General features: G+C 37.9%; 1 protein-coding gene across 1 annotated transcript in view; it reads left to right on the forward strand.

Annotated features, from left to right (window-relative positions):
- The window catches only part of AGBL1 (AGBL carboxypeptidase 1), a 342,641-nt gene extending 332,204 nt beyond the window's left edge, over positions 1-10,437 (forward strand). Inside the window, exon 18 of the mRNA XM_004372695.3 lies at positions 10,199-10,437. Within this exon, the coding sequence (XP_004372752.3) occupies positions 10,199-10,437 (239 nt within the window). The remainder of the gene's footprint in view (positions 1-10,198) is intronic.
- Positions 10,438-14,666: the final 4,229 nt, after the last annotated feature.

The following is a 14,666-nucleotide window of genomic DNA, read 5'->3' on the forward strand; positions in this document are numbered from 1 at the left end:
CGTGAGACGAGGTCTTGCCATCCTCCCTTCTAAGGAGCATTCTGCCTGTACTTCTTCCAAGAAAGATTTGTTCGTTCTTCTGGCAGTCCATGATATATTCAATATTCTTTGCCAACACCATAATTCAAAGACATCAATTCTTCTTGGGTCTTCCCTATTTATTGTCCAGCTTTCACATGCATATGAGGCAATTGAAAATACAATGACTTGAGTCAGGCGCACCTTAGTCCTCAAAGTAATATCTTTCCTTTTGAACACTTTAAAGAGGTCTTTTGCAGCAGATTTGGCTAATGTAATAAGTTGTTTGATTTCTTGACTGCTGCTTCCATGGGCATTGATTGTAGATCCAAGTAAAATGAAATCCTTTACAATTTCAATATTTTCTCTGTTTATCATCACCTTGCTTATGGGTCCAGTTGCGAGGATTTTTGTTTTCTTTATGTTGAGGTGTAATCGGTACTAAAGGCTGTAGTCTTTGATCTTCATCAGTAAGTGCTTCAGGTCCTCTCTGCTTTCTGAAACCAAGGTTGTGTCATCTGCATATTGCAGGTTGTTAATGAGTCTTCTTCCAATCTTGATGCCCGATTCTTCTTCATATGGTCCAGCTTCTCAGATTATTTGCTCAGCATACAGATTGAATAAGTATGGTGAAAGGATACAACCCTGATGCACACCTTCCTTGACATTAAACCATGCAGTATCCTCTTCTTCTGTTCAAACAACTGCCTCTTGTCTCTGTACAGGTTCCTCATGAGCACATTAAGTTTTTGGAATTCCCCTTCTTTGCAATGTTATCCATTATTTGTTATGTCCATACAGTCGAATGCCTTTGCATAGTCAGTAAAACACAGGTAAACATCTTTCTGGTATTCTCTGCTCTCAGCCAAGATCCATCATCAGCAATGATATCCCTCTTTCCACATCTTCCTCTGAATCCGGCTTGCATTTCTGGCAGTTTTCCTGTTGATGTACTGATGCAACCATCTTTGAATTATCTTCAGCAAAATTTTACTTGTGTGTGATGTTAATGATATTGTCTGATAATTTCTGCATTCCATTGGATCACCTTTTAAAAAAATGAAGAGCAATAATAAAACGATAGTGCTAAACGCACATATATCCTTCATTACATAAAATGTAAATGGATTAAATATTCCAATTTAAAAAAAAAATGTTGGACTGGATAAAACACACTACTCAACTATACAGTGCTTTCAAGGGACAAATATATATCAAAATTTATAAAAAGGTTAAAAGTAAAGGGGTGAAAAAATATACACCTTATAAACACTAACCAGAAGAAAGCCAGAATAGCTATATTAATACAATGGAGACTTTAGGGCAAAGTGCTTTAGTAGCTATAGAAGGATAGCTCATAATCATAAGAAGTTCAGTTAATCAAGAACATATAACAATTCTAAATCTGTATATACTTAATAACATAACTTTAAAATAAATGAGGCAAAGTTTGACAACAGTGTAATGAAAAATAGACAAATTTACAGTGGTCTTTGGAGGTTTTTCATATATCCCTCTCAGCAATTCAATGACCAAATAGATATTATATCAATAAGCATATAAATTTAAACAACATGATTAACAAACTTGAACTAATTGATATATGTGGAACACTGCACACAACAACATTCTTTTAAGCATATAACTTACACAAAATTTCATCATATGATGGGCCAATGATCTAAGTTCCATCTGTATTTCTTTGTAAAAGAACAAAAGCATTACAATCAAAGAAAGTGGAAGGAAGGAAAAATAAAAATTAAAAGCAAAAATTAATTAAATAGAAAACAAATGTAAAATAAATAAAACTATCCAAGAAGAGTTGGTTCTTGGAAAGAACTAAAAATCATAAGTTCTTTTGGAGATTGATCAAGGAAAAAACACTATATCAGAAAAAAAAAAACTATCACTAGAGATTCTCAGAAACTTAAATGTAATAAGAGGGTTTCAAAAGTAACTTTTTGCCAACAAATTAGAAAATACAGATTACAATGCAAAACTATAGAAAAATATAATTATCAAACTGACAAAAGAAGAAATAGAAAATCTAAATCATTAGCTTTGTTATAAATAATTTGAATGTATTTTTTAATAATTTCAGTTTGTTACTATTTAAGTTGGATTGTTGTAAAGTCTTATGACAAAGAAAACTCTAGGTCTGTGGTTTCACCAGGTAATTTTACACTTAGGGAAGAAATAATTCTAATCTTGCAAAAGTGTTCCAGATAACAGAAATAAAGGTAATGCTTTCCAACTCATGATAGCCTTGATACCTAAGCCTGACAAGGATAGTACAAGAAAGAAAAATTCAGGTCAGTTTCTCCCATGAGACTCACAGATGCAAAAATCCTAAAGAAATAATTAACTGAATCCAACCAAACCAAACCTAACTAAATCCATTGCCATCCAGTTGATTCCTACACATAGTGACCCTACCCCATAGAATTTTGTCTTATTATCTAGTGCTGCCATAACAGAAATACCACAAGTGGATGACTTTAACAAAGAGAAATTTATTCTTTCATAGTCTAGGAGGCGAGAAGTCCAAATTCAGGGTGCCAGCTCCTGGGAAAGGCTTTCTCTCTCTCTCAGCTCTGGAAGAAGGTCCTTCTCTTCAACCTTCCCCTGGTCTAGGAGCTTCTCAAGGCAGGGAACCCGGGTCCAAAGGACATGCTCTGCTCCTGGCACTACTTTCTTGGTGGTAGGATATCCCCCTGTCTCTCTGCTGGCTTCTCTCTTCTATATCTCAAAAGAGATTGACTCAAGATACAACCTAGTCTTGAAGATTGAGTCCTGCTTCATTAACATAACTGCCTTTAATCCTCCCTCATTAAGATCATAGAGGCGGGATTCACAACACATAGGAAAATCACATCAGATGACAAAATGGTGGACAATCACACAGTACTGGGAATCATGGCCTAGCCAACTTGACACACGTTACTGTGGGACACAGATCAATCCATAACCGGTTTCCAAGGCTGTAAATCTTCATGGAAGCAGACTGCCACATCTTTCTCCTGCGGAGCAACTGGTGCGTTTGAACCACAGGCTTTTAGCCAAGTACGTTAACCACTGTGCTACCAGGGCTCCTCAACTGAATCCAGAACTGCATAAAAAGATAATATATCACAATCGAATTGGTTTTATTTCAGGAGTGTAAGGTTGATACAGCTTGAAAAAACTGATCAGTCAGGATTGAAATGAAATGATGCCCAAGATTTGCTTCAAGATGATCTTCTGAGAGCTGAAGACTGGATGGGAGTATACATGAAATGAGTGGCTATGAATTGATGATTGTTGTAGCTGGGAGATAAATACATTTATGTATATTTAAGTTTTCTATAAAGGAAATAAAAATAAATCAATGTAATTCATCACATTAACAGAATAAAGGAGAAAATCATGTATTTATCTCAATAGATGCTGAAAAATCACTTGAAATAATCTGACATTCTTTAAAATTAAAAAACTCTTAACCACTAGGAATGAAGAGATCTCCCTTAATTTGATAAAGTGTACTTTCAAAATAGCCTTAATGGTGAAAAATTGAAAGTTTTTCTTCTGAGATTAGGAACAAGACAAAAATTGCCACTATCACCGTTTCTGTTCAACATTGTACTGGATAGTTTAGCTAGTTCGATAAACCAAAGTTTCTCAATTGTATAACTATTGACATTTAGGGCTAGATAATTTTTGGTTGTGGTGGTCTGTTGTGTGTATTGTACAATGTTTAGCAGCATCCCTAACTTTTATCCGGTAGATACCAGTAGGATCCTTCCTTTCCCAGTTGTGACTACTAAAAATGTCTCTTTACATTATCAAGTATCTCCTGTGTGCAGAATCCCCTCCCCCATTTCTCCCTTTCTGTTTCATTGTCCTCTTTCTCACCACTTTGCCCTTCAGGCAGGTCATATTTATGCACGCTTTCTTCTAGGTTTGCTTCCATGTTAGCTGGCTTCCTCTTGGAACCACAGTTTGCCCTCTTGGCCATTTCTCCTATCCCTTAACCCCACCATCTAACTCTATAGCTCCAGCAAGAACTCCCATCCTATCATACTTTTGCATAATGATTTTCCATGGTGCTTCCATAGCATACAAACTTCCTTCTAAATTCCTTAGCATGGGCTATGAAGGCTTGCAGAAGCAGGTACAAACTTTTTCAGCTTCACTTCCACTCTTGCCTTCCATGTAGCTAATGCTTCAGTCATATAAACTCACTTCGCTCTTCTTCAGGCATTGTGTACTTTATTGCTTTGTTAGTTTACAAACATATTACTTGGCCCTTTTATGCAACTTCTTTCCTTTTCCTTCACCTGACAAGTTCTTACTCAAACTTGACAAACCAAATCAACTATCACCTCTTAAGTGAAAATTTATTTTTTTATTCTTCCTCTTCTGTGGTGTCCTACTACAGTATAGAAAAATACTTTGCTTTTTTGAAAATTGAGACATGATTATTATTTTCTGAAGAGGTAAACATTCCAGATAAGGATAAAGAAGACACAGAAATCATCCAGATGACCTCCACTCTCAGGTGTGTCTCTGTATGAAACCCATTGCTGTCGAGTCAACTCTGAATAATGGCGACCCCATGTGTGTCAGAATAGAACTGTGCTCCATAGGGTCTTCAGTGGCTGATTTTTCAGAAGTAGATTGCCAAGTCTTTCTTCTGAGGCACCTCAGGGTGGACTTGAACTTCCAAACTTTCAGTTAGCACCTGAGCATGTTAACTGTTTGCACCATGCAGGGACTCCATCTTTTGCATAGATGTTACAGCTACACACTAATGAGACCATTCTATGATGCATCTCTCTTACCTGTTTTTTTTTTTCACTCACCATTGTGTCATGGGAATCTCCTCGTGTCAACAGAGAGACTCTACATGTCATTTTCAATGACTGCCTAATGTTCTGTTTTACGTACCATTTTATGACTCATTCCTTGTGGATGGAGATTTAAGTTATACCCAACTGCCCACATTATTATATTAAAAAAAGGGTTGTGATGAGCAGTCCACTGTGCTTTGAAAATGTTTTGATGAATGCCCCTGACCACATGGGATTGTAATTATCTGTGTGCCTGACTATGATTAGTTCCCTGAGGGCAAAAACCATTATTTCTTTTGGAATCCTCAAAAGCAGCAGAGTGCCAGCAGGAGCTTAATATATGTTGTTGAAAGAAAGAAGGAGTAAATGTATGGATGTTTATATAGTTGGATAGACATGTATATCCTCACACATGTCTTCAGTGTTTACTCAACTTTTTACTGGCTTTTAGCTTGATTTCCCTTAGGCATCATTCAATCCTCTAGTAGTTCCTAATGTCTCTTTACAGTTGTCACTACCGCTGACATAATTGCCAATGCGTAACTTCAAGAATTAGAGTATGGCCAAACCGTGTCTCCTTCATAGATTTTGATGCCTCTGGAATAGATTTTATAAATTGCAGAGAAAAAACAATAAATGCAGACACCTGACATTCTTTGCCCTATGCTAAGCAAAGATGAGTTATTAAGACTGGACTTGTCAATTACAAGAAAAAAGGCACGTAGTACGTGTGCTGCGTGCTATTTACAGCTGTTGTCTATTATGGGTTCTATGGAGTACCATTTGCTGCTACAACTGAATGGTCCCGTAAGTTTAATTCACTGATATGACTGCAAAATTGTCTTAAATCACAGAGGGGGAGAGAGGAAAATCAACTAGAAATGACTGAAGTGCTGCTTATGTCTTTATGAGAACCTATAGTTTTCCCCATTTGCTTCTTTAAGATGCTCAGAACAGCTTGCCAGGTCATGTGGTGTATTATAATACAGCATATTATCAACCTGACCCTCCAATGGAAACACACTGTTAATGTCTCTCTGCAAGGGCTTGCATTTGGCTTATTGACTAATGCACTGCATTGTACTGGGGCTATCAGGCAATGGGAGCTGACTGGTCCAGACAATGAGAACGTTCCGTTGGTGTCGAAAATTTACAAGAGCTTAAGCTATTTTTTATTTCTTCTTGCTGGGCTAGGAGCACTTACTATTACTGTTCACTATGCTGCAAATGAACACGGTTCAAAAACCACAAAGAGAGTGATACGGAATTATAGAACGGAAAATAGGCTACTGATTGGGTACAAATTCATCAAGCCTCTTTATTTCTCAATAAGCTTTTTATTGGAGTGCCAATGCAGCTTGCTTTGGAAGGAGTGAAAAGTGACTCTGAGCAAATGATATAGTGGAAAAGGTGACCTCCAGTTAATTTCCACTGTGCTCAGCTAGCTTACTGTATTTCCCTTTTCCCCAACAAGCTCATTTAGAAAGTTTCAGTTAGTGAATCATTAGTCTCACACATAGAACACCCAATCCAGTGCTGATCTCTTCAGAAACTTCCTTAGTTTTGTCATAAAACATTTTTCCAATTGGTATTTTAAAGCATCCATTCCTTTGCTCTTTGATTTCCTAAAGGTAGTTGTCTCATTTGTCTTTGATAAGTGAAATCGAGACGTAAACAATGGCCTAGGTATAACAAAAATACCTTAATGGTGTCAGTTCATAAGGAAAATAATAATCAATTACATTGGTCAAATCTTTTAAAGTTTGGCCTCAGAGAACTTCCCAGGTAACTTTAAAACTCAGAACATTCCTGGGAATAGTAATAACAGTAACAGCTGCAGCAGTGCCGCAGTTAACCTTTATTTAAGCACTTACTATGTATCAACAACTCTTTTAAGCGTGTTTCATGTTAAATTAATTCCATCTTCTCAACAAATGCATGTGTAAGGAGCTATTAGTTTCTGCATCAGCATAGAGGAACATAAATCATCTCTGGTAGAAAATAGCAGAGCTGGAATTTGAACTCTGGAAATATGGCTCTAAAAGCTATTCTCTAATCAACTATACCCTAAAGTCTCTGATTAGGCAAACGTATCATCTACAATGAAGTCAGAATTACTTTTCTAAAGCACAGGTTTTGGCAAGTTTTTCTCCTGCTGAAAACCCATCATTGATTGACTCCCTATTTCTTAAGTTCATGGCTCTCAACCATTCTTTTCTGGGACACACATTGTCAAATATGATTCTCATTACAAATCCCTCTTTCGCTATTTTCTCCCCAGTCCAGAAGGCACACCACAATGCCTGCCATTCAAGGTAACATTATTGTAAGGATGGCTTTAAATTTCATCTTATATTTATAGAAACTAGTATGGAGTTTAACATCATGGAATATAAACATGATTAGATTGGCTTAGTCAAATAAGGGCTTATTGTTCTCAAATATCCAGAAATATTGAAGAAAGTAGAGAAGGTGTGGTGTAGCTGCTTAAGGAATTTATCAAGAATCCAGACTCTTTCTAATGTTATGCCACCTTAGCATGTGACTTTGATTCTCAAGGTGGTTTCCTGACCTGAAAATCTCACATTTATGGTGAAGGCAGAAAGAAGAGGAAGAGAAAAAGATAGGAGATAAAAACCAAGAAGCATTTGCCAGGTGAAATGGTTTCCTTTAATCAGTATTCCAAAAAGAATCACCCCTGCTACCATTTACATCTCACGGGCCAAAATTATGTCACATGACTTACTCCCACCTACAACAGAAGATATCCGTGAACCTGGATATCTTAAGCTGGGAACATTCTTCTCTCCCAAAAATCAGGGGCTTATTAGGAAGAAAGAAGAACAGAATGGTTGCTGGGCAGGCAACCAGCAGTTTGTGCCATTTTTATAGTGTCACAAGCAAATATTTGTAGTTTATTCGTAACTGATGATTCTGTAACAGACCCCACCGCTAATCACAGCACAACAGTGTTACACTGACTCCGTGGTTGAAAACTTCTGGCCTATTGGATAAGTGCAAATATCTGATCAGTTTATGTAAGGGAAGCTCTTACCAGCTGAGCATCAGTCTACTTCTCTCCATTCATGTGCGACCTTGCCCAGCCCTTTGCTTCAGCCACATGTAACTGTTCTTCATTCTTGAATGTGCTGCTGACTTTCATTCCTCTGTGTTTCTGCCTGTAACTTTTCCTTTGCTTAGAAGGCCCTTTCTCACCTTCTGTACCTGGTAAGATGATAACTTATGCTGCAAGATCCAGTCCAAATACATTACATCTCTGAGAAAGTCCTTACCTCTCAGTCAGGTCTATTTTTGGTGCTTTAGATGCAACCCTACTTGTCATTATTTGCTTGCATATTTGTTGCTACTGAGAAATGCCATGGACTCTTAGAAAACAAGGACCATAATTTGTTCAACCTTTGCTTGCCTGCTGTAGTCCTGAACATGCTCAAGACATCTGTTTAAGGAAAAACATAACTATTATCTCCAATGTATAGAGGACCTATAAGGAGCTGAGGTGACTTTTCCTCACCATAGTCAATAAAAACATACTGATCTGTGCCACCACCTGTCTGTCAGTTTGTTGTACTGTAGTGGTTTGCATGTTGCTGTGATGCTGAAAGCTATGACAGTGGTATTTCAAATACCAGCAGAGCCACCCAGAGTGGATAGGTTTCAGCGGAACTTCCAGACTAAGACAGACTAGGAAGAATGGCCTGGCAATCTTCTTCCAAAAATTAGTCTATGAAAATCCCATGGATTACAACAGAATATTGCCTAATATAGTGCTGGAAGATGAGCCCCCTAATTTGGAAGGCACTGAAGATACACAGAGGCGGCAACAATGAACTCAAGCATATAAATGATCATGAAGCTAGCAAAGGACTGGGCAATTTTCATTCTGCTGTACAAGCAGTCACCATGAGTCAGAGCTGACTTGACAGCAGCTATCAACATTCCCCTTAAACATAGATCTCAGTGGCTGTTAGCAGACAACTGGAAGAGACAGTGTTTTTTTTTTTTTTTGTTTCATTTGATGATAATATTAATATGTATTTTAAGTTACTTTTTCTATTTTCTGTCATATGTTCTTTAGGTCTGTTATCAAGAGCTATTCGGTTTTAGCTTTTTTTGGACAGAATTAGACACAGTTTGTGCCCTCAGAAAATACTACCAGTTTAAGGGATGAAAAACCATATTTAACTCAGAAGTTAAATGATACAGAAAGCAATTACTGGTTTATTAAATTTTAGGCTGTTTAGTGGCTAGATATTGGAAAATACTTGGTTATTGCCATTAGAGTGGATTTAGGAGCAATAAGTAATTGGTTGAAGATACAAATGAAAAAAAGAGTCAGAAAAAAACAGTACAGAATAGGACAAGGGGTTAGAGTAGACTTGGTGAATTCCTGGTAGGATGCCATCTCCATATACCTGTGAATATGGGGGATAGATATCACTAATCAATCAAAATTCACTTCCACCAACACACAGATATGGCCTCAGAGTATGAGTCAACACTTTGACACTCCAGATGTCTTCTATTGGCAAAGAAGGAAAGATAAGCATATCATTCCCTAATCAGTGCATTCTCCATAAGTTCTACTGAGGTCAGTACACACTTGGTAGAGAGCCTTTTCGTGACACCCTTTGAGAAGTGAAGAAAGTATTGTGACCCCAGAATTGAGAGATTCATTCTGTCAGATTTCTCTCAAGTATTGAGTTAAATGTCTTATAATCATAAAGTTCCCAATACATCACTTCTCTACTTAACTCCTTCTTCTGACAGATAACGAGGACCATACTACCCACAAAATTTATAATGAGGAGGGAAGGAACCAACATGTGCTGAATGGCATGCAATGTGCTGGGTATTTTAGATTTAAATCTTTTGTTTGTGTACCAACCAGATGAGGTAGGTATTATTGTTGCCATTTTTTAGATGAGAAATAGCCTCAGAGAAAATAAGATCTCACAGCTGTTAGATGATGAAGATGAGATTTAATTTCAAACCTGTGATATCTGGTGTCATACAATAGGACTGCACTCTGGAGAGCTCATTCTTTTCTTTGGTGATCTTCATAAAGTTTACTTTTTGGCCTCTTTTAATACCACCGGGTACTTATGCTTTTGATAACGGCCTTGAGCTCAACTTTACACTCAAATCTTGAGTTTTCTAGTGCAAGATGGAGGCGGATGGAAAATGAATTCATGTAGATCATATGTATTAAGAATAATCAACCTATTTGGGACTCCATGCCAGCCAGGTATAATTCTGGCCCCCTGGAGACTATCTTGATAGAAATGGAAAGCATATTTAGGTTTAATTTTCTTTTCTCCCTTTTTCTGCAGGGCAACGTCCATACCAGGTGATCACCGCCCGAGTTCACCCAGGAGAGAGCAATGCCAGTTGGGTAATGAAGGGGGCTTTGGAGTTCCTGGTCAGCAGTGACCCCGTGGCTAGACTCCTGAGAGAAAATTTCATTTTCAAGATCATCCCTATGCTCAACCCAGATGGTGTCATCAACGGCAAGTACGTCAGGCACCTGGCCAGACCTAACACGCATTTATGTTACCATGGTAACGCGTAGTTGTTTCACCAGATGGGCATGATTGGAGAGGTTTTGGTACCCTTGTCAGGAGTAAATTCTCTTGGGCTTCTCTTTTCTGGTACAAATAACAATGCAGTATTTATGCACATTGATGCCAGTCTCAGCTTCTTTGAATAGAAAGTTATAGATTCATAGACAATTAATGCCAGAGGAGTCCTTAGAAACAATCTAGTCTAACACTCTCCTTCTCAAAAGGAGGAAACTTGGGCCTAGAATAATCAAATGACTATTGGAGGTTAGTGGTAAAGTCAGAAATCAAATCATGATCTCCTCACGGTAAGACCAGTGCTTTTATGTACTTATTAATGCTTTGTTATTGTTGTTGTTACTTGCTGTGGAGTTGATTGAGTCGTGGCAACCATGTGTGCATGTGTAGACCCATGTATGGAACTGCTTCAGAGGGTTTTCAATGCTGTGAACTTTCATAGCAGATTTCCAGGCCTGTCTTCTGAGGCACACCTTGGTGGATTTGAACCATTAACCAAGGCTAGTAGTGGGACGCTTAACCATTTGTGCCACTCCAATATTAGTGCTTACTACAGATAAATATTTATTCTTAGTTGTATATTACTGGATTCTGAATGCAGCTAAATTAAAAGCGTCACCTAGCTACATGGAATGTTGGCTGAAAGAGAGAAGGTTAGGGTAGTTCTTTTCCACACCCAGCCCCTACCTGCCTTTGGAATGCATAACGGGACAGATGAATCCCAGTGTTTGATAAGGTCTTTTGTAAAGGGTCAGCATTCTCAGAGTTTGTGACCTGAGGCCCAGATATCAGATTAAGGTGTCCAAGGTCACATGGCCAGTGGGTCGGGGTGACAGGGTTAGCATTCACAAATATCTGTCTCAAACTTTGTGGACAAAGGGTAAAGCCCCTTGATATGGTAATAGATGATTCTTCTTACTGCAGGAATGAACATTATATCCTATGGAAAAAATAGAATACACAATAAATAAAATATTGAAAGAAAAATAATTTTAAAAGCTACAAATCTAAAAGAATATAATATTTAAAATAATATTAAAGAAGCAAAAATATAAGTTCAGAAAACAAAATAGAATAATATTGAAAAGGTGAAATGGAAAAGATAAAATGAGAATTAAAAAGAAATGCTAAAAAAGAAAGCAAAAACTTCAGAGATAAAATTGAAATTACTTAAAATAAATGAGAATGATTTAAGATAATATAGTAATTAATTTCTTTTAAGAGAAAAGTTAAATCAGTATCAAACAGCTGAGAATAGACTAGCAACAAAGGAAAAGAATAAAAAGAAGATTGATCAGTTGAAAAGGTTAAACGTATAAAGATGATACAATTAAAAAGAGGAACAGCATGAAGTCCAAATGATAAAATATGTTAAACTATGCCAAAATGTAAGCAAATCAAAGCTAAAGACTAAAAAAAAAAAAAATCCCAGCCATATGTATATATAAAACCAAACCAAACTCACTGCTGTCAAGTCGATTCTGACTCATAGCGACCCTGTGGGGTTTCCAAGACTGTAAATCTTTATGAGAGAGAGAGAAGAGAGAAGTAACACATCCACGTGTTTCTAACAGGTCTTTTTGGTTTAGCAGTTCTTCTCAGGCTTTAGTTTTCTTGGTGGAAGTTCTTTGAGGGCAGGGAACGTGGGGCAGAGAGCAGGGTCTCTCATCTTTGCCTATGATGTCTTGTTAGCCTTCAAGCACGCATGCGGACTAGGAGGCCAAGTCCTTCTCTAAGTAACATTCAGCCAGGCCTCTAGCAGCAATTATGCTTTGTAGATTTCAAGTTGGATGAGGTCCTAAAGTAGTGTCCTCTACTGGTAGAACAGAACACAGCTGGCCCCTGGAATGTGCTCCAGAGTATGACTCTGGGACAACAATGGATGGGCCAAGGGTTGTATCAGCCTGTGTTCTCAGCCTAAATGAGCTATGCAAGGCATTTTGATGGACGTGATCCCATTAGACATTTTCTAATCCAAATTGGCTCTTGTCAGAATTTTCTCCTTCCATTCAATTGTCTGGGGTCTGGTAGAGAATGTTCCCTCTGTGGGCTATAATGGAAAGAGCACTGGGTTTGAAGTTGTAACTCCAGTTTAGAATTCTGGCTCTTTCCCATCAACTCGGTTTTCTCTTCTGTAGGGAAAGGAAGATAACAAAGCTCCTTGTTGAGCTTTCTGGGAAAAAGTCTCATAAGCCCAAGACAATATTCAAGCTCAGGGATAAGTATTGTAGTTGCTTCCATTTCAAATGCTCACACCTCCAAATCAGGGTCTTGATCCAGGTCTTTGGCTTAACAGTTAATGTGGACTCAGCCACTGCCTATCCTCCTGGCCTGAGCACTCATTATTTCTAGCTCACAGCTGGTTGCTCTGAGCTCCCAAATGGCAGGCCAGCTTCTTCTCAGTGACACTGCTGTTCATCATCATTATCATTATTTATTATGACTAAAACTGCCTTCTTAATTTATGTAGCATCTTTCATCATGGAGCTCACTCTGATCACCCAAACAATTTTGGCTGAAGAATATTGTTGAAAACTATAACGATATTCTGTCAATAGGAAAATCACACACATTAGTATTACAAGACTTGAGACGTCCATGGGCACATAACATCTCACAAAAAAAGCTTAAAAGTCTCAGTTTGTGAGCTCTTCTAAGAACATTCCTGATTGGTGATTTATCTAACTTCCATTTCAACTCTTTCCTTATTGGGTATTCCATTTTAATGCATGTCCATTCCATTCTGTATAATTAGGTATTTTGTTTGTTTGTTTTGTTTTATTGTGTTTTGATCTTTGCTCCATAAGCTTCACCCATTTTAGGCAGTCTTACCTTTGGGTGTTTTCAATTGCCTCATATGCATGGGAAAGCTGGACAAAAATAAGGAAAACAGAAGAAGAATTGATGCCTTTGAATTACGGCGTTGGCCAAGAATACTGGGTATACTGTGGACTACCAGAAGAATGAACAAGTTTGTCTTGGAAGATGGTCAATGAAAAAGAGGAAGACCCTCAACAAGATGGATTGACACAGTGGCTGCAACAATGGGCTGAAGTGTAATGATTGTGAGGGTGGCGCAGACCCAGGTGGCATTTCATTCTGTTGTGCACAGGGTTGCTATGAGTCGGGACCGACTTAACAACACCTAACAACAACAACCACTACCTTTGGTAGCCTCATGGATAAAAAATTGAATCCCCCTTCTACATGCTTAAACTTTATCTAGGGTCCTCTTCAAGCTTGATGCAGTTCGCTTAAACTTTGTTTATGTGATATGGTTTCTAATGCTCTCATCTTTGTTAATTTTTTCTGGACACATTTCTCTTAATAGGCTTCTTAAAGATTATAGCTCTGCCTGTGAGTGGTCTGATCAGAAAAGAGGCAATCCTTGCATAAAGAGTAGAGGGCCTAAACCTGAACTTAGCACTTAACCTAGTAGATAATACTTTTACAAGTAATTATGTGCCCCCATGGAGCTTACAAGAATGTGTAAAAGTAGACTAGTTTCCCTTTTGTGGTGTTCCTCTGAGGATAGTTGGAAGGTTTTGATAGCAGTGGTCAGGGAGACAAAGCCAGGATTTTCTAGCAGAAAAAGTAGTGGGTCTTGCCAAACCAAGGATCTCTTAGTAACAGATTCGTGTAACAGGAGAACAAATGCAAAGATAGCTGGTAGTCATGTTACGTTGCAAAAAATAATCTACAGTCTTGCTGGTCTGGCAGTTTTACCAAACTGGGCTGAGTTCTAAGTGATCCAGGAGGGCGGTGGCTTAGAGTTGTCCTATGACCCTTGTAACTCTTCCCAGTGTAAGATAAAGGAGAGTCAACAAGTTGAGTTAGAGCAGAAGTGATATGGTGGCTTGATTAGGGTGTGGAGTGGAGAGATGGAGGGTGATTTCAGAATTTCTTAAAAGCATGATTTCCAATTTATTTTTACTTGGTTGTTGGGTGGATGACAGTGACATAATAATTTTTTTTAATAATAATTTTTTTAAAGTCAAAACACATCGTAAACTTTTATTCATAAGAGAATCAGAGCATATTGATTCTTTGTGTATATACAACTCTAAACAAACTTGATTGTCTTCATCTAAGAGGCCATTGTGGAAGAAAAGCAAACAACAAAAAGAGCTGGATTTTAGATCATGGTGGTGACCATACTTGCGATTTAGACTTCTCTATGGTTGGAGATCACTGTAGCCCCTGAATGGATTGGTTATTTCCA

Source organism: Trichechus manatus, unplaced genomic scaffold (assembly GCF_000243295.1).
Source record: "Trichechus manatus latirostris isolate Lorelei unplaced genomic scaffold, TriManLat1.0 scaffold00019, whole genome shotgun sequence".
NCBI lineage: Eukaryota > Metazoa > Chordata > Mammalia > Sirenia > Trichechidae > Trichechus > Trichechus manatus.